The sequence below is a fragment of the Eptatretus burgeri genome, chromosome 8 (genome assembly GCF_056783735.1).
Source record: "Eptatretus burgeri isolate ZD-2024b chromosome 8, Ebu_testis_v1, whole genome shotgun sequence".
Lineage (NCBI taxonomy): Eukaryota > Metazoa > Chordata > Myxini > Myxiniformes > Myxinidae > Eptatretus > Eptatretus burgeri.
The window spans coordinates 25,745,436-25,766,736 of NC_140968.1; the positions used below are offsets into that span (position 1 = coordinate 25,745,436).

The 21,301-nt window shown below is 43.1% G+C and overlaps 1 protein-coding gene across 3 annotated transcripts in view; it reads left to right on the forward strand.

Annotated features, from left to right (window-relative positions):
* The window catches only part of LOC147021360 (uncharacterized), a 113,115-nt gene that overhangs the window by 25,935 nt on the left and 65,879 nt on the right, over positions 1-21,301 (forward strand). For all 3 annotated transcript variants that reach the window (XM_085891231.1, XM_085891233.1, XM_085891230.1), the window contains exon 13: positions 7,162-7,287. In XM_085891231.1, the coding sequence (XP_085747357.1) occupies positions 7,162-7,287 (126 nt within the window). The remainder of the gene's footprint in view (positions 1-7,161; positions 7,288-21,301) is intronic.

The following is a 21,301-nucleotide window of genomic DNA, read 5'->3' on the forward strand; positions in this document are numbered from 1 at the left end:
CAGTGATGAGGCAGCGAGTCTAGGCAGTGGTGAGGTGGAGAGGCAGCGGGTACAGGCAGTTTTAAGGCAGCAGGTACAGGCAGTTTAAAGGCAGCAGGTACAGGCAGCGGGTACAGGCAGTGGAGAGGCAGCGGGTACAGGCAGTTTAAAGGCAGCGGGTACAGGCAGTGGAGAGGGTGCAGCGAGTGCAGGTAGTGGAGAGGGTGTGGGGAGTATAAGCAGTGCTGAGGGTGCAGTGACTGCAGGCAGTGGTGAGTGGCAGTGGTGAGGGTGCAGTGATTGAAGGCAGGGGATGAGGGTGCATTTAGTGCAGGCAGTGGTGAGGGTGCAGTGATCGCAGGCAGTGGTAAAGGTGTAGCAAGTGAACGTAGTGGTGAGAGTACAGCAATCGAGATTGGTATGAATGAGGTCTTGGAGACAGTTTTTGTCGGTGATGAGACTATTAAATATGTCGATTCTTCATTCTACATGAAGGATCGTCGACATGGAGTTCTGTGCAGCTTTGAAGGAGCAGGAATTCGGAACATTGAAGGAAGTGTAAATTATATCATATTGGGTCACGATAGGAAAAAGTTGGTTGTGGTCCACCGAGGCGCAAATGATTTCGAGAAAGTTTACTCTGAGGTTTTGAAAAATAGATACAGGATATTGGGTAAGTGGCTGCAAGCAAAGGGTTGTGAGGTAATGTTTTCTGGGATTCGCCCAAGATTAGGACATGATATAGAAATTATGAGCAGAGCGATAGATGTCAACCAATGGCTGGAAGAATAATAGTTGGTTATGGTTGTGGGCTTCTGTGTGTGAAGGAAGGAGGAGGAAGGGAGGAAGGTTTTGCATTTAAGAAGCAGTGGGAATCATTTTGGGGACAAAGGGAGTCTTTCCGGAATGATGACCATCTGCTAAATAGAAAGGGTGCAGCAAGGTTTTCAGTGTGAATTGAGGAAGGAATTCAGGCTTTTTTAGGTCAGCTAAGGGTGGGGAAGCTATTAAGGAAGGAACTGACGATATCATTGTGATTAGTAAGGCCAGGCAAGAAAACCGAATTTCAGGAAGGGAAAAGTTAAACATATTCCATACCAATGCCAGAAGTTTAAATAATAAGATGGAAGAGCTTGAAGCCAAAGTAGATAGCGAGGAGTACGATATAGTTGCAGTGAGTGAGACATGGTTTAAGGAGGGAATAACTGGAGGACAGGATTAGAAGGCTACAAGGTGTATCGGTATGATAGGAGGAGGAGTAGCAATCTGGGTAAAGGACAGCATTGCATCAAGATAAAGGGGTGACATGAAGGAAGGAATAAATTTTGAGGATTCTGTATGGGAAGAGATTTGAGATTGTAAAAACAGTAGGATGCTTTTATGGGCTCTGGGTTGAAGGAACGGATAGATAACTTGCAGCTTGCAGTGAAGGAAGAGGAGGAAGGAGGAGTACAGGAAGAATTCAAAAGGGCATGTGGTAAGGGAAGAATATTGATTATGGGGGATTTTAACTTGCCAGGGATAGATTGGGTCCAGGAACAGGGAAAGGGCAGAGCAGATGAGGATTTCCTAGTTTTAGTCCAGGATTGCTTTTTAACCCAGTTTGTAGATAAGCCCATGAGGGGGAGTGCAGTGTTCGACCTCCTTTTAAGTGACAATCCCAATATGGTGGAGGAGATGGAGTGTCGGGAGCATTTAGGATCAAGTCACCATAACATCGTGTGTGCAAAGATTCTGTTTAGGGTTATAGTTCAGGATAGTAGGGTAAGGCTATTAGATGTCAGGAAAGCAAACCTTGAGGGTGTGAGGAGAGAGTTGGGTGATGTAGATTGGGAGACTCGAACAACAGGACAATCAACATCAGAGAAATGGGAAACCTTTAAGGACCAAATGTGGCGAGTGCAGAGTAAGTACATTCCAATGAGGTGTGAAACTAGCAGAAAGAGACCAGGGTGGTTGAGTAGTGAGATAAGGAACGCTATTAAGGAGAAGCAGAAGGCATTTATTAGGTTTTAATATAACAGGACTGGAGGTAGATTTATTTCACTATCGGAGTAAACAGAGGCAAGTGAAGAAAATAACTCAGCAAGCCAAAAGAGTATGAGAAGGACATGGCTAAGAATGTCATACAAAATAGCAAAGGCTTTCTTCGGACAGTACATAAGGGGTAAAGACCAAGTGTAGGCCAAGTGTAGGCCCATTGAGGAATTGCATTTGGCGAGTGGTTCGTGAGGAAAGTGAAATGACAAGCTTATTAAACAGTTATTTTGCTTCAACTTTTACACAAGAAGAGTCAGGAGAATTTCCACTAGCTGAGAGTATCTATCGAGGAGGTGAGGAAGGGCTTTTTACAGAAGATCCAGGTTGGAGTGGAGGAAGTGAAGGAACAGCTAGGCAATCTAAGAGTCAATGAAGCTCCATGGCCTGATATTATGCACCCGAGAGTATTGATGGAGGTGGCTGAGCAGGTAAGCGAGATGTTAACGGATATTTTCAATAGTTCCCTGGAGTCAGGACAGGTACAGGAGGATTGGAGAGGAGCAAATGTAATACTGTTATTTTAAGAAAGGATCTAGAGAAGAATTGGGAAACTATAGACGTGTTAGCTTGACTTCAGTTGTGGGGAAGGTGTTGCAGACATTAATTTGGGACCAGATGAGGAACCATTTAAATAAATACAAACTAATTAAAGGTAGTCAGCATGGGTTTACCAAAGGTAGTTCCTGTTTAACAAATCTTTGAGAGTTCTATGAAGCAGTGTCTGATTGGGTGGATGAGGGAATAGCAGTGGACATAGTCTATCTAGACTTTAAGAAGGCATTTGATAAGGTACCACATCGGAGGTTGTTAGCCAAAGTGAGGGGTTGTGGAATGGATGGTCAGGTAGCTAAATGGATTGCAAACTGGCTGAGTGCTAGGAAGCAAAGAGTGGCTGTGGGTGGGAGGATGTCTTGCTGGGAGGATGTCTTGCTGGGAGGATGTAAGTAGTGGTGTACCTCAGGGATCAGGACTCAGACCATTACTAATCATTATTTACATCAACGATTTGGATAGTGGTGTGAAGAGTAGGCTTTCCAAATTTGCAGATGACATAAAGCTTGGAGGTGAGGTGCATAGCATGGGGGGATGGTGATCAGATTCAGGAAAGTGTTGATACTTGCATAGATTGGGAAAAAGATTGGCAGATGGAATTTAACCTGAGCAAGTGTAAAGGACAAGTCACACCTTGACGTTTTAGCCAGCGATGGCAACGTATTAAAATTTATGTAAAACGCTGGCTTATGTTGAACTTTTGATGTTTTTTTTTTTAAAGATTCGGACGTATTCATAGCGACTTGGTCTTATGTATAACGCATTAGTAACGGACACAGAACGTTTCGTTGTGTTATAGATAACTTATACCAACCAATGCTGAACCTGTTGTCGGCCTACACAACCTATGCCCAACGATAGTCTAACTTAGGCATAGCGCGTTGCACGCATCGCCGACGATGTCGTGACGTAGCCTATTAAAAGGCTGACGCACAACGATTGGAATCATAACTGCCGTAGAAACGGAAGTGTCAACATGCAGTCACACCTTGGCGATCTTGCCAGCGTATGCCGATCTAAGAAAAATGTGTCTAAAACGTTGGGGCACGTCAAATACGGTATGAGTAAGTTTGGTATACGTGAGTAGAATGCTAAAGTACGCTATCATACGTCGTAGTAAGTAGAGTACGTCAAGAAATTTTAAACATGTTCAAAATTTTACGACGTACTTGGCGTATGACACACGTTCCGCATGCGATGGGGATAAGTTGTACACACGATATGCGGACGCTTACACACGTCCAGAAAGGCTACTTATAAGCTACTCATAAGTCGAAAGACGTCGCGGTAATGTCTTTTTTACGCGAAACTTATTTCTAACTTATGTTTGACGTGCTTTGAACCAATTCTTTACTTAGTCCCAACACACATCGACGTATGTAGACGTATTCCAATGACGTTTTCCGGTCGACAAAAAAAAATAAATGAACGTGTTTCTAACTTACAACTGCCATATAAAGACGTGTTCCCAGCGGTTTTGGGAATTGGTATATAAAAATGGTGTTCATAAAAGGGAACCCAACAGTGTTTTCGAGTCCTTTTTGAGTCGATGTCCATGTCAGCAGTAACAGTATTAGTATTAGTATTAGTATTAGTAGTAGTTTGTTCATGTTGGCAGTAGTAGGTGAGTGTGAGGGGGAGGGTGTGGGTTATGATGGATCCTCCTTGCGTCCGCGTGTCCACGGGTCGGAGACATCTTTGCACCATTGTTCGAAGTTCTTCGCGGCTAATTTTTTATGGGGCTTTTTCAACAATGAGCTATGGCTTGTTTTTACGATTTAGGTCTATTCATAACGGGTTGGACAAATGCACAATGAACTAATAATGTGCATAGAGCGCTTCGATAACTTATAGATACGGTATATCAACGAATAATTATCATGTAGCCGGCGTTCACAAACTATGCCCAACGATAGCCGAACTTATCCATATCGTGCGGCAGTTTATCTTTGCCGGTGACGTGGGGTTTGCTATTCATAGGCTGCCACTCAACGATTTAAATGGCTGCATCTCCACTATTGAAAATAGACGCTTGCGCTCAACAATTGGATTTTTTTTTACACTCAACGACTTTTCAACGGTACCACTCAGCTATTTTCATTGTTTACAATGAACGATTTAAATTGCTGTCACTCGCCTTTGTTTTTTGACGCTGGGGTTTGGAAATTTGAAGCATTTCTTCTGAACGTGTTAAAACGCTCAAACTCGACTATTTTAAATAGACGCTGCCGATGGACAATTGGAATCATAGCCAAGCTAGACATCGAAGTGTGAACATCCTCGTCATGCCGAAGAAAAGTTTGAAGAATGCTGCAAATAAGTGTCCTGGCCGTGGCCGTGGACGCTGACGCAAGGACGATCCATTATACCGACGTCTTTCAGCCTATGAGTAACTTAAAAGTAACGTCTGTCGACGTGTGGCAACGATCGAGTAACGTGCCAACAACACGTTAATCATAGGTTAGAAATAAGTTTCGGGTACGCTAAACATTACCTCGGCGTGTCTCAACTTATGATTAACTTACAAGTTGCATGTGTTGACGTCTGTCAACGATCACAGACCGTGCATACAACTTGTGGCCAGCGTAGCGGAACGTGTGAGTCATACGTCGTGAAATTTCAAGCATGCAAAAATTTGAGGACAACCGAAAAGTACAACGTTTAAAGCCAGCGTACAACGACGTATGGCAGTGTTTTTCAGCGTGCTCTCAATGTTATCAAAACTTACCCATAACGTATTCAACGTGTGCCAGCGTTTTAGAAAAAAATTTCAAAAATCGGCATACGTTGGCTAAAACGTCAAGGTGTGACTGGGCCTTAAGGTGTTGGGGATGGAAAAGAACAATGAAAAAAGCAAATAGGGTTTTAGGTTACATTTGGAGGGGGATCAATTATGTATCAAAAGATGTGGTTTCAAAATTGTATAGGAATTTAGTGAGGGCCACATCCAGAATATTGTGTGCAGTTCTGGTCACCACAACTTAGGAAGGACATCACTGCCATAGAGAGGGTTCAGCGCAGGGCGACTTGATTGATTCCGAGCCTAGCTAGACTCAGCTATAAGGAGCAGCGGAAGGAGACAGGGCTTTATACACTAGAAAGAAGGTGGTTACGAGGAGATATGATAGAGATGTTTCAGATAATGAAGGGTGTAGATAAAATAAGTGCACAATAATTATTCAGCAAAGTAGACAGTGATGGGACCAGGGGCCAGAGCCTGAGAGTAAACAAGAGGAGAGTTAAGACGGTAGTAAGGTAGGAGTTTTTTTTTTCTCAGAGAGTAGTTAATGCATGGAATGGTCTGCCTGGAAAGATAGAGGCAGCAGAAACAGTGGATAAGTTTAAATTGAAATTAGATAGGTACTTGGAAGTATTGGTGATGGAGGGCTTTGGGGATGTTGGCAGGATTTTTAGGTAGCTTGAGCATTGATGGGTGATTGTGTGCATCTGTGTGGAGTGTTATTTGTGGGGTTCTCCTCAAGGGCTGTTGTGTGGTTGATGTCGTGTGTTTTTTACCCAAGAACCATCACCGCCCACACCCCCTCCCCTGGAAAGGAAAAAAAAGAACCACAGAAGAAAAACTACGAAAAAGTAATAATTACGATTTTCTCTTTTTTTTTTTTTGTCTGGTGTTGATGAGGCACATGCAGGATGGGCCGCATGGCCTCCACCTGTGTCTAATATCCTTGTGTATCCCTATGTATCATGCTCACAGACAAACAGACGGGTGAAAACATGACCCTTCTCCACTATCAGTGGCAGAGGGAATTACCAAATGACTAGTGAATGGAAATGTGTCACTTGGTTGAATGAAAAGCAAAACCTACTGAGCTGCATTTAAAATGCGACCAGCGTTTTGATCTTTTTGACACCAACATCTTCACTTCCGTCTTCTTCCTCTAAATCGCTCGCATCATGCTCAAAACGATCCTCTAAATCGCTTGCATCATGCTCAAAACGATCCTCTAAATCGCTTGCATCATGCTCAAAACGATACAGCTCCACATTTCCCCTGACAGCGTTTCCATTCCTAATTTTCTCCCACCATTTCTTCAAAATCCTGCTGATCATTTTCAACATTCTGAGAACCTTCAGAGTTGCTAATGACAGTTGAATCAGTATCTGAATCCGAGCTCGATATACACTGTTTCTCTATGTAAAACCACCACTCGGATTAAGGTGAGTTTATAGTGTGACATCACTGGCGAAATTGAAAATCGCCACTCCAGGGGTTTTTTCTCCGACACCTTGTGTTTGGCAAAAAAAAATTAAAAAAATATTCTTTTCTCTTCAAATCAGACCGTGATTCATGATTTTCAATGGTTTTCAGGAAAAAAAAAATTGTATTTGGGTTCCCCTTTATTGGAGGAGTCATGCATGTTACTTGTCACATCAACACTTTTGCATTCTTCATTTATTGATCCAAAACCTGTCAGGGAATCCATCTTGATAAATATGTGGGAAATTATGTTAAACGTTGCAAGATATGCCCACTGGTGGTTACAAGTGCAACAGGCTGGGTGAGTCTTTACAACGAGACCAAATACGAACCAAGTTGATCACCTTGACACTACCTCTGCTCTTTTCTAGGACTGCACACACTATGAGCGGGCTGGTGACGTGCGTGCTCAACTTCGCTTCTTCGAGCAATTGGAACAACTGGAGAAGCAGCGGAGAGATGATCAAGAGCGGGAGATCTTGCTCAGGGCCGCCAAGGTGAGACATTAGCAGAGGTGGGAACGCCGTACGGAAGCTTTCCTAATACATGTGTTGTTCTCTCTTGATCGAGATTGCATTCAAATCGTACAGAGCATATGACACTCAGAATGGACTCTTCATCAACTTCTCTCACATGCAGTACGTGGCTGCTGGTGGGATCATTGCTAGGGAGCGTGGCTGTGCTGCTGACGCGGTGCCTCCTGTTGGTTAGGACGGAAATATATATATATATATATATTTTATTTTGGCCAGGATATTGTCAACAACTTTGCCTTCTCCTCAAAGATGAAACAAGTTCGAATTGCGAACATACCCCATGGGAGTTCATTCGTACAACTCTCAGGTGAGCGATAGCACGGGTGACAGATAGTTTTGAAATTTGGTAAGTTTTTATCGCATCAGAAAAAGAAACCAGAACACCTCACAAGAGTGAGGCTAGTTTCATATCATCATTTGCGACTTAATTTTGCGTTGGGCATCGCCCAGCACATTTAATTTTTTTTTTTTAAATAATTTTTAAAAACTGGGCTGATAGGGCCGTTTCTCAGCCCAAAGGGCCGGAATCGCACTTTGGGCTCAGTTAATGCCTGGGGAATGGTCTCTAGAATATACCTGTCAAGTTTGGTTCGGTTCCATCCACTATGAACCAAGAAATAAAAATTTTAAGAAAATGGGCCAGAATGGGCCGTTCCTCGGCCCGAAGGGTCACAATCGCACTTTGGCCTCAGGTAATGCCTGCACATATGTGTGTAGTGTATGCCTGTAAATTTTCATCTAATTCTGTTCACGAATAATTGAGAAATACACCTTCAAATGAACTGTACACAAGAAAAGAGAGAACGCAAGTGGTGCTTAGACCCCGTGGGGTGGAAGACCCCACGGGGTAAAAACCATGGGGTTTTTAACATCAGACAACTAATGCTAGCACACAGGACACCCAACTTGATGTATATCTGGAGGACTTTTCACTTTTTGATGACAAACTTCCTCTCTGCGAAGCACAAATTCTACATCAAACCCAAATTCAATGGCCCAAAGGTCAGCGCATGACCTGCACAACATCTTGTAAGGACTATAATGTGGAGTTGCTTGGACAACGTAGCTTTAAGTTTCTTTATAGCCCACCAGAGGGCGCTCTGGATGTACAGAACGTTTGTGCTACCTGTTTTTCGCATAAGGTAATGCACGGAAAAAGCATAGAGCATTTGGCTTGCACATTCGAAATTCCTTTTTATAAGTTCTGTATCTTGGGGCCATCAGTGGCAAAGCCGCATCTCAATCATGATGCAACTAACAGAATAAATTTGTCATTGAATCAGTCAGATATGCAGTCGAAGAAGCAAGTTTTAAAGTGATGTCACTTTGCAAAATGCAAAATAATGGAATATCACTCATGACTTTATGGTGAGAATAACTTATCTGATATATATATATATATATATTTATATATATATATATATGGAGCTCGGTTTCGGCATGCCTGCATGTGTGCATCCATCAACGCGGGTGCTTCTAGTAATCTGTGAATTTGATGCATCGTCTTCGAAAATTTCCTCTACATTCTTTAATGCCAAGTTTGTTATTTATCCTTGAGGGCTATTAAAATTCTGAGTGACGCACAGTAATGGAGGTAATAAACAAGCATTACTCGATATCTGGGGGAATCCTGCCGGAGTGGCCAGCTTCATTGAGACTTTGGCCTTTCAGTGAGGACAACTGGGGCTACTGATGTTAAACAAGCATGATAGTTCCAAAACTACAATTTGAAAGGAGTCATATTACATCTCCAAGTACCAGCAATAAATATAGCAGAAAATGATTGTCCTCTGCAGACAGTGACTCCGAGTTAGATAATTCTCTCAAACCGAGGGAAAGTCAACATCAACATAAACATCAACATGAACCATGACTAGATGGCTGAAAGGTAAGTTTGCTACCTGTGCACAACCTTAAGTTGGCAACTATTATGCAGGCTTGATCGGCCTGATGTCCTCCTGCGTTGAAGTAAGGGAACGCTTATTATTATTATTATTATTATTATTATTATTATTATTATTATTATTATTATTATAACCTGTTAACCCAGCCGCATTCACAGGTAAAATCCTTGATGCCAGTTCAAGACTAGATATTTTATAACTCTCACGCACCGCTGAGTATATTTGGTCACAACCCGTTGAGCACATTGAAACGCCAAAGGAGATGCCATTGTACTTTATGAGGAAAATGTACAAGGAAACTTTGACAAAGGAAAAGTCTATCGCTCTGTTCTGTCCGTATTGCATCCACGGGGCACTGGATCAGTGCCACTTCCTTCCAGTGAACAGGCACCACACATGATTGGTGGATTACATCCATAATCCCATTTAATTAAATCAATGGGTTGGATTTATTTGTCTAATTTTGTCTTCTTGTGATAACAATTATTACATCGACAAAAGTGTCTGCATTCCAGATTGCCAGTGTATCATCCATTCTGATGTCTGGTGTGCTCAACGATGTATTCTGCAAACACTGCATTGTATAGGTGCTTTGTACAAGTGTTGAATACATCTGTGTTCTTTCTGACCAGCTGACCTGTCTATCACACAATTTGACACATCTGTAGAGATTGATGTTCTGGGTGTCGGTAATGAAAACCAATCTGAATGTGTATTTTACTGTTCATCCGAACCGCACAGAAAGGGCATAAGCACTTTGTTAATTATTTAACATAGCATAAAATAACTGATGATCATTTTATGTGCTTCACTCATTTGCACGTTTGCTTTCATTTTGCTATAATTATACGAAAAGCCTGGTGTTGGCTTTACGATTAAGGTGGCTCACTTAAAATCTTAAGGTCCTGGGTTTGAGCCCTCATAGTGTCATTGAAATAACACCAGGTAGGTTGACTCAGACTGTCATATTTCTGAGGTCGGCAAAATGAGGATCAGCTTACTGGGAAGAATGAGCCATTCGAGTATTCTGCGTCAGAGTGAGGACTCGTCTAGGATTGTGCCCCTTAGCCAAGGAAAAACTGCCTCTGCAGCCCCATCCATCGGAAGATGGGAAGGAAGTGGTTGTTGCCGTTGTTCTTCATCAATTCTTCTTCATACTTGTATGTAATTAAAGAAGTATGTCTGTGTGTTGTACACCGCTCCTTCCCAATTCCATATCCAGGCGAAGCATGACGCCATCACCGGGCGCTGAAGGAAGGGAGTACTCAGTTTTCACTCCGTTTTCTTGTTATTTATTTATTTGGCACGGTGGCGGTGTACTTTGAATGTACCGCTGCTTGTTTTCTTATTGGATTTTTATGTACTGCAAAACTGCTTAATGGAATGAGATTAAAACTGCTGGTTGTACTCGGGTGATGAAAGGGGGGGTTTTAGGGGGGGGGCTAAACAAATTCATCGTCTCGTGGGTTCAAACCCATATTCTCTGTATTGTTTATATGTATATCATAGCTTACATTCCCAGTTGGGGAGAGGTGGTATTACATGTCATACTAAAAAAGTACAGCGTCCAAATTCTGGGGGATTAACCCGCCATAAGGACGGGTGGGGTCTTCGCGTGTGAATACAATGTATTTATTTACTTTGTGAATGCTATCTGATCGTTTTGCTTTATTTTTATTGTCCATTATCACGACAGCTTTAAGACTTCTTATTAACCTCCGCCAGCGAAGATGGACGGAGGTTACTGTTTTCACCCCTGTCTGTTTGTTTGTCTGTTTGTTTGTTTGTTTGTTTGTGAACAGTATTACGGAAAAACTCCTCGACGGATTTCGACGAAACTTGGTGGGGGGGGATTAGGTATGGTCCAAGGATCATGCCATTAGATTTTGGACTTGGTCCAAAGTCCAATATGGCCGCTATGGTGGCCATTTTGAAAAAATATTTGAATTTTTGTTTTTGCATTTCTACATGTTTTAAGTGATTTCCAACCAAAAAAAAAATAAATGTTAGAGAAAAAAAATTCGATTTCTTTTTTTTTGCATTTCTACATGTTTTAAGTGATTTCCACCCCCCCCCCAAAAAAAAATTGTTAGAGAAAAAAAACATTTGCAACTTTTTTTTCAAATATTTCGATTTTTTTTTTTTTGCATTTCTACATGTTATAAGTGATTTCCAACAAAAAACATGCCAAAATTATAATTGCGGCTGATTTTGGAACTTCAGGTGGATATACCCACGTAAAATCAATTTCTGTCTCAAGGAATCTAGTTATGACGAATGAATTGAGTATGTAAAAGTTAAAAGGGAAAGTTGCAAACTATAACTCTGTGAGCACTGTTGATGTCAAATTGAATGAATAGGATATCAGGTTCACTTGAGTGACCTCGCAGTATTGGCGGCGGAGGTTTTGCACTCTACTGAGTGCTCCCCCTCTCGTTTTTGATTTGCGTTGATTTTATGTACCTAACTATATTGATAATTTGTGGTTATTTACCACGTTTATTTTGACACAATTGTTCGTGAGGTTCTTCAAGCCAACACGTGAAAAGGTTTAATGCCTAAACTCCATGTTTGCTTCTAAATATTGTGTCCCAAACCAATCACTTTCTGTACCCACCTTACCCAGTCACACCCAGCTGTTCCTGGACTCTGTGTCCTTTTCTCCTGACAAGGTGGAGAGCTTGCTGTCAAACCTCAACTCAGATTCTGTAACCTGTTCAGACTGCATCAGCCCACGTGTCCTAAAATCCTGCTCTTCTGTTCTTGCTTACCCTCTCTCTGTTCTATTCACCCCCTCATTTGCTCAAGGTCATCTGCCATCTGCTTGGAAATCAGCAAACATTAACGCCCTGCATTAAAAAGGTGCAAAAACAGATCCCTGCAACTTCAGACCAATCAGCTTTCTCCCAATCATCAGCAAGGTCATGGAATCCATCATCGCTTCAGACATTAAATCCTTCCTCTTCTCCAATGGCTTGATTTCTGATCATCAATTTGGTTTCAGACCAGGTCACTCTACCCTGGATATGCTGCTTCTGCTCTCCCAACAATGGACGGAGGTACTCGATGCCAGACATGAAATCAGAGCCAAATCCCCAGATATATTGTGTGCTTTCGATAGATCTGGCACCCTGCCCTGCTCACCAAACTCTCTTCCTATGTATCCAAGGCCATCTCCACTCATGGCTCGCAGGCTTCCTCTCCTGTCGCAACCAATGTGTAGCCCTTAATGGAGTTCTCTAATCCCCTCTTCCTGTCCAGGCTGTGGTTCCTCAAGGCAATGTTCAAGGCTGTAGTTCCCTGTTCTTTTTCTGGTTTTCATCAATGATCTATCTGACTCTTTGGAAAATCCTCTTTATCTCTTTGCTGATGACTCCACCCTCTGCCGTACCGTCTGTCATCCCTCATGTCAGCAAGCAGCAGCCTCTTCACTTTCTGCACATCTGGATAAAATCACAAGCTGGTCCAACACGTGGAACATGTTTTTCAACCCTGATAAATCTCACACTGTCACTATGTCTCTCTGAACGGACCTTCTAGAACCCTCCACCCCATCTATTTTCTCAACAATTCTCTTGAAGAAGTCCTTTCATTCAAGCTTCTGGGTCTCACTATCTGCCATTATCTTTCCTGGGAAAGCCACATTTCTAAGCTGGCCTCCAAAGCCAGTCGCTGTTTGGGCATCCTCCGTCGTGCAAAGTCCTTCCTTGGCACACCTGAGCTCCTGTCCACAAACAAAACTTTCGTCCACAGCCTGATGAGTACTGCTCTCCCCTCTGGATGAGTGCTCCTGCCTCCCACCTTTCTCGGCTTCACGCTGTGGAAACCAAGGCATTCAGGATCATTGGTATCTCCTGTGATGAGGCTGAGTCTTTGGGCCTCTCACTCTCTCACTGCAGGCAGGTCAGTGGTCTTTCTTTCTTCTCCCATCTCCTTTCCAGTCTTGCCCCCCTCCCACTCTCTCTGCGATATGTCCCTCCCCCCCATACTTCTGCAGGGCGCTCAAACCCCTTCTGGTAAAACTACCAAAATCAAGAATCACTACTCACCTTCACTCTTTTATTCCTATTTTTTCCCACCTTTGGAACAAACTCCTTCACTCTGTTCAATCCCATTCTTCTCTCCAGGCCTTCAAAACAGCTGTTCACCACCACCTCTTATCTTCTCCCATCCAAAACCATGATCTTTTCTAACCCCATTCATCCACCCCAAACCCAGCTCCTTCAAATTCCCTCCTTTCCTTCCTGAAAGTCCCTATCGTGTCCATCTTGTTTACCCCGTGTTCCCCGCCCCATCCCTCTCCCTTCCACAGATCTCTTAATGTCTCTGTTCCCCACTGTTTTGTCCTTCCCTCTCCCACCCATCTTGCACGTTATGTGTGTTAGCTCTCATAAGAGCCTCGACATTGTGTACAAATAAAAAGCCAACTCTTCGTGGAGAAAATGCCAAGTTGCTCTACTTCCATCAAGTTTTATTTTTCACAACCCCGTTTTTGAATCCTCCTTCCTGTATCACCTTGGCACAGTGATTTGCTCATCTGTTTCACTCACTTGAGTTTTTGGGGATGTGTTGAGTGGATAGAAGGGATGTATTTTGGAATTTCATGTTTGAACCTGTCATGCCATTAATGGGAGAAGGTGTATACTTGAAGGTTGCTCTCATTTTCCTGCAAGTGATCATTTACATGCAGGTGGTATTGTTGTGAGTTTGCCAGAGGTAGTCAGTCTATGATTCTTTAGGCATGAAATTGTTTTTATGATCCCACATACACAAAGCGAAAAGCGGGATAAAGCTATTGTTTCATGTCTGTCCGTCCGTCCATCCGTCCATCTGTCCGTCCGTGCAACTTGTCAGTTTAGGATCATCAGTTTATGATCGAGAAACAGCCTATATAAATGGGACGTTATATTTTGAACATAAATTGGAACACAAATAGAATAACAAGTTTGCCATTCTGCCATATATTGGCTCTGAATTTGGCCCAATTGTGCATGCACAGAGAGGAGTGAGATAATGTATTTATTGTCTGCTTGCCTGGCAATCAAACAAAATTGAAAATCAGTCCAAACAGGAAACTTAGTTTTTAAGGACGTTATAATGGACACATACAACAAGCACAAGGAACTATTGTGAGGTGTTGGTGTTGGACAGGTTGATGTAATAGCTGCTGGAGAAAATGGTGGTAAAACCCAGAATTCATTTATTTATAATCCTTTAAACCTGTTTAAATTGAGCTGTATAACACAAATTGCTGTCATCATATTTCCAAAAACCGTGCTGTACGCGTGGCATGTGGGAATGTGCATATGGAGTGAAGAGGAGGCCACCGATATGGCTATATACGATGCCAATGCAAACAATGTTTGTGGATTTTTTTCCCTTAATTAATTAACATGGGCCATTAACACAATTACCCCCCTCAAACCCTCCAACATCAACATCAACATCACCATCATCTCCATCAACTCGTCTTTATCATTGCCATCGTGTTATTGGATGAAGTTTATCATTATGATCAAAGGTAAGTTTTACGATCTTATTAACTCAAGAAAATAAACTTTATTTTATGTTCTTAATACAGGAAAATGACCCTGGTATTGGCTTAACGGTTAGGGTGGCTGCCTTAAGATCTTAGGATCTGAGTTTGAGCCCCTGTTTTTCTGTTAAACAACATCATGTGGGTTGACTCAGCCTGTCATCTTTCCGAGGTCGGCAAAATGAGTACCAGCTTACTGGAAATGTGGCACTGCATCAGCGGCACTGTCACGCTTCCAGCATTGATGCAACCAACAGCTTCAGGCTGCAGAGAAAATAATAATACCTTATTTTATGTTCTTAATAACTGAACTTCTCAAGGCTGGTGGAAATGCTGTACTCGTGTCATTGCATGTAGTCTGTGCTCTGCCTGCAACACAGGCATCATCCCAACTCCCTGGAAGAGGGGCCTTGTTGTCCCTTTCTGGAAAGGGAAAGGGAAAGGTCACCAGGACTGCAACAAGTACTGAGGGGTGATGCTGCTCTCAGTGCCAGGCAAGGTCTTTGCTTGGATAATTATTAATAAGGTTTGCCACCATCTGCTTGAGCACCAGCGTCCAGAGCAGTCAGGCTTTACACCAAAGAGGTCAACGATTGACCGTATCCTTGCACTTCGGGTCCTCACTGAACGCAGATGAGAGTTTCGGCAGGAGCTGCTTGCAGCCTATGTTGATCTCTGTAAAGCTTTTGATTCAATGAATCGGGATGCCCTCTGGAGGATTCTCGGTCTTCGTGGGGTGCCACCAAAACTGATCAATCTGATGTCTGAACTACACTCTTGTACTGAGAGTGCTGTGAGATGTGGTGATACCATCTCTGACTTATTTCCAGTTGTTACTGGAGTTTGGCGGGGGTGTGTACTGGCCCCCACACTTTTCAGTGGTTGTATGGACTGGATTCTGGGGAGGATGTTGGAGAGATCAAGCTGCAATGCATCGTTTGGGAATGTCAAGATCTCTGACCTTGATTTTGCAGATGATGCAGTCATCTTTGGAGAGACTCTAGATATCCTTTTGGGGGACCTCGAGGTGCTGAATGAGGAGTTGGAGCTGCTGAGATGACGGGTTTCCTGGGTCAAAACTAAGATCCAGGCTTTCAATGACATTTTGGATGCTGCTATCCTGTCTGTACCTGTTTGTGGTGAGGATGATGAGGTCGTGGAGAGATTCGCTTCCCTTGGCCAACTTGATAGTCACGTCTCTGCTGGCTGTGAGCCAGAGGTCAAGTAACGTCTGGGTCGGGCCTGGGGAGTCATGGATTCACTGGATCATGGGGTGTGGTGCTGCCAGTACCTGTCAAGTCTTCAGGTCCTTGGTGCTTCCAGTGTTGCTTTATGGATGTGAGACTTGGACTCTGACCAGGGATCTGAGACAGAGACTTAATACCTTTGGTACCAGGTCTCTTTGGAGAATCCTTGGCTGTCGCTGGTCGGACTTTGTGTCCAACGAGCGGTTGCTGAGAGAGACTCAAATGAGATTTGTTACCTGCATAGTCTGTGAGCATCAGCTGTGGCTGTATGGACATGTGGCTCGTTTTTCCTGACGCTGATCCTGCTCACCAGATTCTCTCAGCGAAGGAGCCTCATGAGTGGAGGAGGCCAATGGGCCGATCATGTCCCTCGTGGTTGCATCAGGTTGATCAGCATCTCAAGGAGATGGGGATGGGCCAGGTATCTGCCTGAGGGATAGCCAGACGGAGGCCCCTGGAGTTCCGGCAGAAAGTGGACGCAGCGACGCGCTGCTCCAGCGCATGCTCCCATACCTGACATGACGTTAATAACTCTTTTATTCATGACAATAAATAACACAAAAACAGTGCACAAACATGTTAGTTAAAGGTACAGTTTGGACAAATTTTAAAGTTGAAGTCCCTTTTACCATATTTTCCCTATTACCCCTTAAGTTTGCAGATTTGCGGTTCACAGGTTTCAAGAATGTAACCTCTGCGAACGGCAAGGCCCTCCTTCATACTCTTGAACACTGCAAGGGGTATCGTGTTCTATGAGCTCTCCAGTTATATAATATACTAGACGACCTGTGAACCCGTTGGGTTCCCATTGTGACAGCGGTTGATAAAAAAAAATCATTTCAAACACACAAAAACAAAGTGAAAAAGATAGCTCCAGCGAACTATACCGCTGAGGTTGTTTGCATTGATCTAATTCTCCCGAAGAGTACTTGACTGAATTGGGAATTGATTTTTTTTATAATTTTTTCGTTGCCTGATTAGAACAAAACTTGATGCTGCACACCGCAAGAGAATGGTGAGTGAGGTGGCCCTAAAATGTTTGTGCTATCCTGTACCGTTTTGGCTGTATTTCGGGAACATACATACATACATTCATACATACATGATGAGAGTTTTCGTAATATATAGATTAGGCTCACTCTCCATTATTCCATACCAAAACATTTTTTTTTTCATTGTCTTGACCACTGCATGGAGTTTCATGTTATATAATATATTAGGCTCACTCTCAAGTTATATAATATATTTGGCTCACTCTCCATTATTCCACACTAAAAAATAATTTTTAGTATACATAGTCGAGGTTTGTGGAAGAGCTAGTCCAGTGAACGGATCAGGAAGTAATAGACAAAAGCAGGATGCAAAACATACATGCATGGGGTGGATAAAATGGATAGAGAAGAAAACTCCAAGGAAGGAAACTGGAAAATTGGAAGGAGGAAATATTTGGGTGTAGTTAACAAGGGTATAAAAGATCTTTGGAATAAAAATAAAAAGGTCTAGGATAGGGGACAATCTGAGATGGTAGTGAACAGCAGCTGTCTTGACCTGGAGGAAAGAATGAGATTGAAGAGGATGTGGAAGTTGATTCCACAAGTGGGGAAAAGGAGGAACAAATGAGTGCAGGTTTGCAGTGATCCTGGATTTGGGTAGTTTCACCAGAAGGGTGTTGATGGTGGTCCGTGTGAGCCCTGCAGAAACATTGGGAGGGGGGAGGGGTGGACAAAGCACGGAAAGAGCAAAGCAAAGGGTGCAAAACTAGAAAGGAGGTGTAGAAGACAGAGAGACCACCGATCTGTCTGTGATGGTGAAGTGATAGACTCAGCTTCATTGCACGAGATTCCAATGATCTGAAAGGCTTTGGTTTCCACGGCATCAAGCTGAGCAAGGCGTGAGGCAGAGAAGCCAGCCCAGAGGAAACGGCAGTACTCCATCAAGCTGCAGATGAAGGCCTTGTATGTGGATGGGAGTTCAGGTGTGCCAAGGAAGGACCTTGTACGATGGAGGATTCCCCGTCAGCAGCTGGCTTTGGAGGCTGACTTTGAAATGTGGTTTGCCCAAGAAAGATCATGGTTGATAGTGAGATCCTGGAGTTTGAATGACTGAACTTCCTGAAGAGAATTATTAAGAAAGTAGATAGGAGGGTTTGCCAAACGGTCCTCTCGGAGAGAGAGTGAGACTGTGAGATCTGTCAGGATTGAAAGACATATTCCAAGTGTTTGACCAGCTTTTAATTTTTTTTAAGGTCTTAAGAGGGGGAAGATGCTGCAAGCCTGCCTGTCTGAAGGATGTGGGATGTCACAGCAGAGGGTGGAGTCATCAGCAAATAGATAAAGAGGATTTTCCAGAGAGATCAGAGGACTGGGCCCAGGACACTACGAGAGTAGAGGAAGTCAGAAAGCCATGTATGGAGATGACCTTCAATGCCATCGGCAGACAGTTTAGAGAGCAATGCGGGATACCACACTGTCTCAAAAGTACGAGATATGTCCAGAGAGATGGCCCAGATCTCATGTGTGACATTGAGGAGAGGGCCTCCATCCATTGTTGGGAGAGTAGAAGTAGCATGTCCAAGGTGGAGTGACCTGGTCTGAAACCAAATTTGTGATCTGAGGTGAGGTTGTTGGAGAAAAGGAGGATTTCATATCATCTGCGATGATGAATTTCATGACTTTGCTGATGATTGGAAGTAAGCTGATAGGTCTGCAGTTAAGGGGGTCAGTTTTTGCTCCTTTTTATGTCGTGCAGTGAAGTTGGTGGATTTCGAAGCACATGGAAGATGACCTCGTGCAAATGACAGGGTGAAAAACGCAGAGCGAGGATATGCAAGAGCAGCAGAGCGGGTTTTGAGGACATGTGAGGTGATGCCCTCCGGTCCAATAGCAGAGTCAGAGTTGAGGGTTGAAAGAACCTTATCCACCTTCTCAGGTGCAAAAGGCTCAGATTCCAGGAGAACTTAGGTACGACAGGGAAGGATGGGTACCGAGCGTGAGGTTTTGGGGTTGTGGGGGACACAATATTCTGAAGCAAACACAGAAATGAGGTATTCAGCCTTCTCACGAGCAGAGCATTGTTTATTTTAGCATAGGATTCACCGTACACCTCCACCTTGATTGTTGCATTGAAATGTTAGCTCAATGGTTCTCAATTGCTACTGTTTCTTAACTCGATTGTCATTTCTGGATTTGCATATGGTCTTCTTTCTGGTAAATGTAATTCACAAGGGTTCCCACCCCAGAGTCCTGCTAAACATCAATATTAGCAATTGCCAAATGGTCATTCATTTAATTGGTTTCATTCCTTAATGTTGAACAACTCAAATTTAAAAAACTTAAACATGCATGTTCACCTCCTCAACATCATCCATACTTGTGATCTTCATTAGCCCACCCATTCCTGTCCAGGTTATTGTCCCTCTCTCACACACACCCCCTTCCTTCCTCCCTCTACCCTCTTTTGCATTTTTGGTTCCATTGTCGTTTCATCCCTGGCTTTCTCTTCCCGTTCTTTCATCGCTTTCTCCCGGTGTCCTCCTTGGTTGCTCCGACGCATGCTCCCATATCTGACCTGACCTGACCTCCCCTCTCATGCTTCTCCTCCCCCACTCCCATGCTTCCTCCAAGTTTCCCCCTCTTATGTCCCTCTTCCCTGCTCTTGGTGTGTTTCCCTGCTTTCCACTATGTTCAAGCTGTTCTTGTTCTTATGTGTCCCTCTATCCAATGTTCTATCTCTTGTACAAACCCCGTCCTAGTGTACAACCAAAAAAAAATGCTCGATGTAATGATTGTGGTAGTTTTCGCATATGTTGATATGAAATGATCCACAATTAAGTTGCAAAAATACAACTTTACTTCTAATTTCTATGATCTTGTCTTTTTTTGTTGAGTTTAAGCACATTTTATATGCATGTGAATCATGTGACATTACTTGTGCATTTCAGCAAGTCATGGATAAGACACGGATGGATGGATGGATGGATGGATTTGACAGGACGTTGATCTAGGGATGCAAACTGCCAAGGGAAACAACGAGAATCTGACGTTTTAGGCATTAGCCCTTCGTTGGACCAAAAGAGCAAGCTTAAGTTCCGAAGCACTAACTTCTCCTTGCTTTCCATCGCGGTCAGCATACCTCGATCAACGTCCTGTCAATTTCATCCATTGCTCGACCTGTTCTCCGATGCTTATCCACACGAAAGCTCCACCAGCAAGACTCGTCATATGTGGGAAAGACATAGCTGTCTCCATGGAGAAATCTACTCAATTTACAATGGCTGCTTAATGGTACAATATTTTGAAGGAGATGCAAATTGGTTTTGTAAGGAGCAGATGTCGTCAGTCTTAGTTTTCTCAAGCTTGAGTTTAGTTTCACTTGAACACACAAGTTTTCTACTAATGAGGTGGGAGCAATAATATAGTGTGTGCATATTCTTGCACACTGTCAAACTTCGAATAGACTTTGAATAAACTACATCATCAAGGTGCCTTTCACGTTACTCACAAGTACGAGTTCGTGCACGGCCGGTGGCTGGACCGACGAATGTCGCACGGCCATTGCAAAACGCCGGATAAAGAAACGATATCTTGCACAGATGGTATCGGCGTTTACGGCAGAGAAATGCAACTCCCACAGAGGGAATCTGCAAAGTATTATCACAAGTGTTTGAAAGGGTCAAACGTGCTGCTACACCTACATGCTTTCGAGTCACCGAGGAAATGTTCAGAGAATATGAGAACACCTTTTTTAATATCAGGTCAGATGTATTTGACAGACGTGTAGCACGTTTTCCATTTTGAACAACTTGTGTATCATCGTCTGATTCTCGTGGGACTTTTACTCTAATTTTTACGAAAACATTGCTGTTTATTTTGAGCATCTTTGCTCTCGTTGTTCTCGTTTGGTGTCATTAGATTTGCTTGAGTATTCTTTGATTTATTCGGCATCAATTATTAAATATACATTGCTGCTTGGTTTACCTGCCTTATTTCACAATACTAGCCGAAGTGCTCATCTATGACGAGCAGTATAAACACTTAAGTACAGTACTGTTCTGTTCTGTTTAATTTATTCATGGAAAGTCAGGTTCATAATAATCATTCCATTCTCCACGATATACAGTGACAGCAATGTATATCCAGTCCGCGTGATCTACATTTGGGAGCATATAGTCAAGTATCAATATGTCATCCTTTCGTTCTTCTTTTGTTCCCGAGTGCCTCTCAATCATGACTGGTCGTCGGAGAAAATTAGACAGGAGGGCCCTGTAAATACCATAAACATTCTCTTTC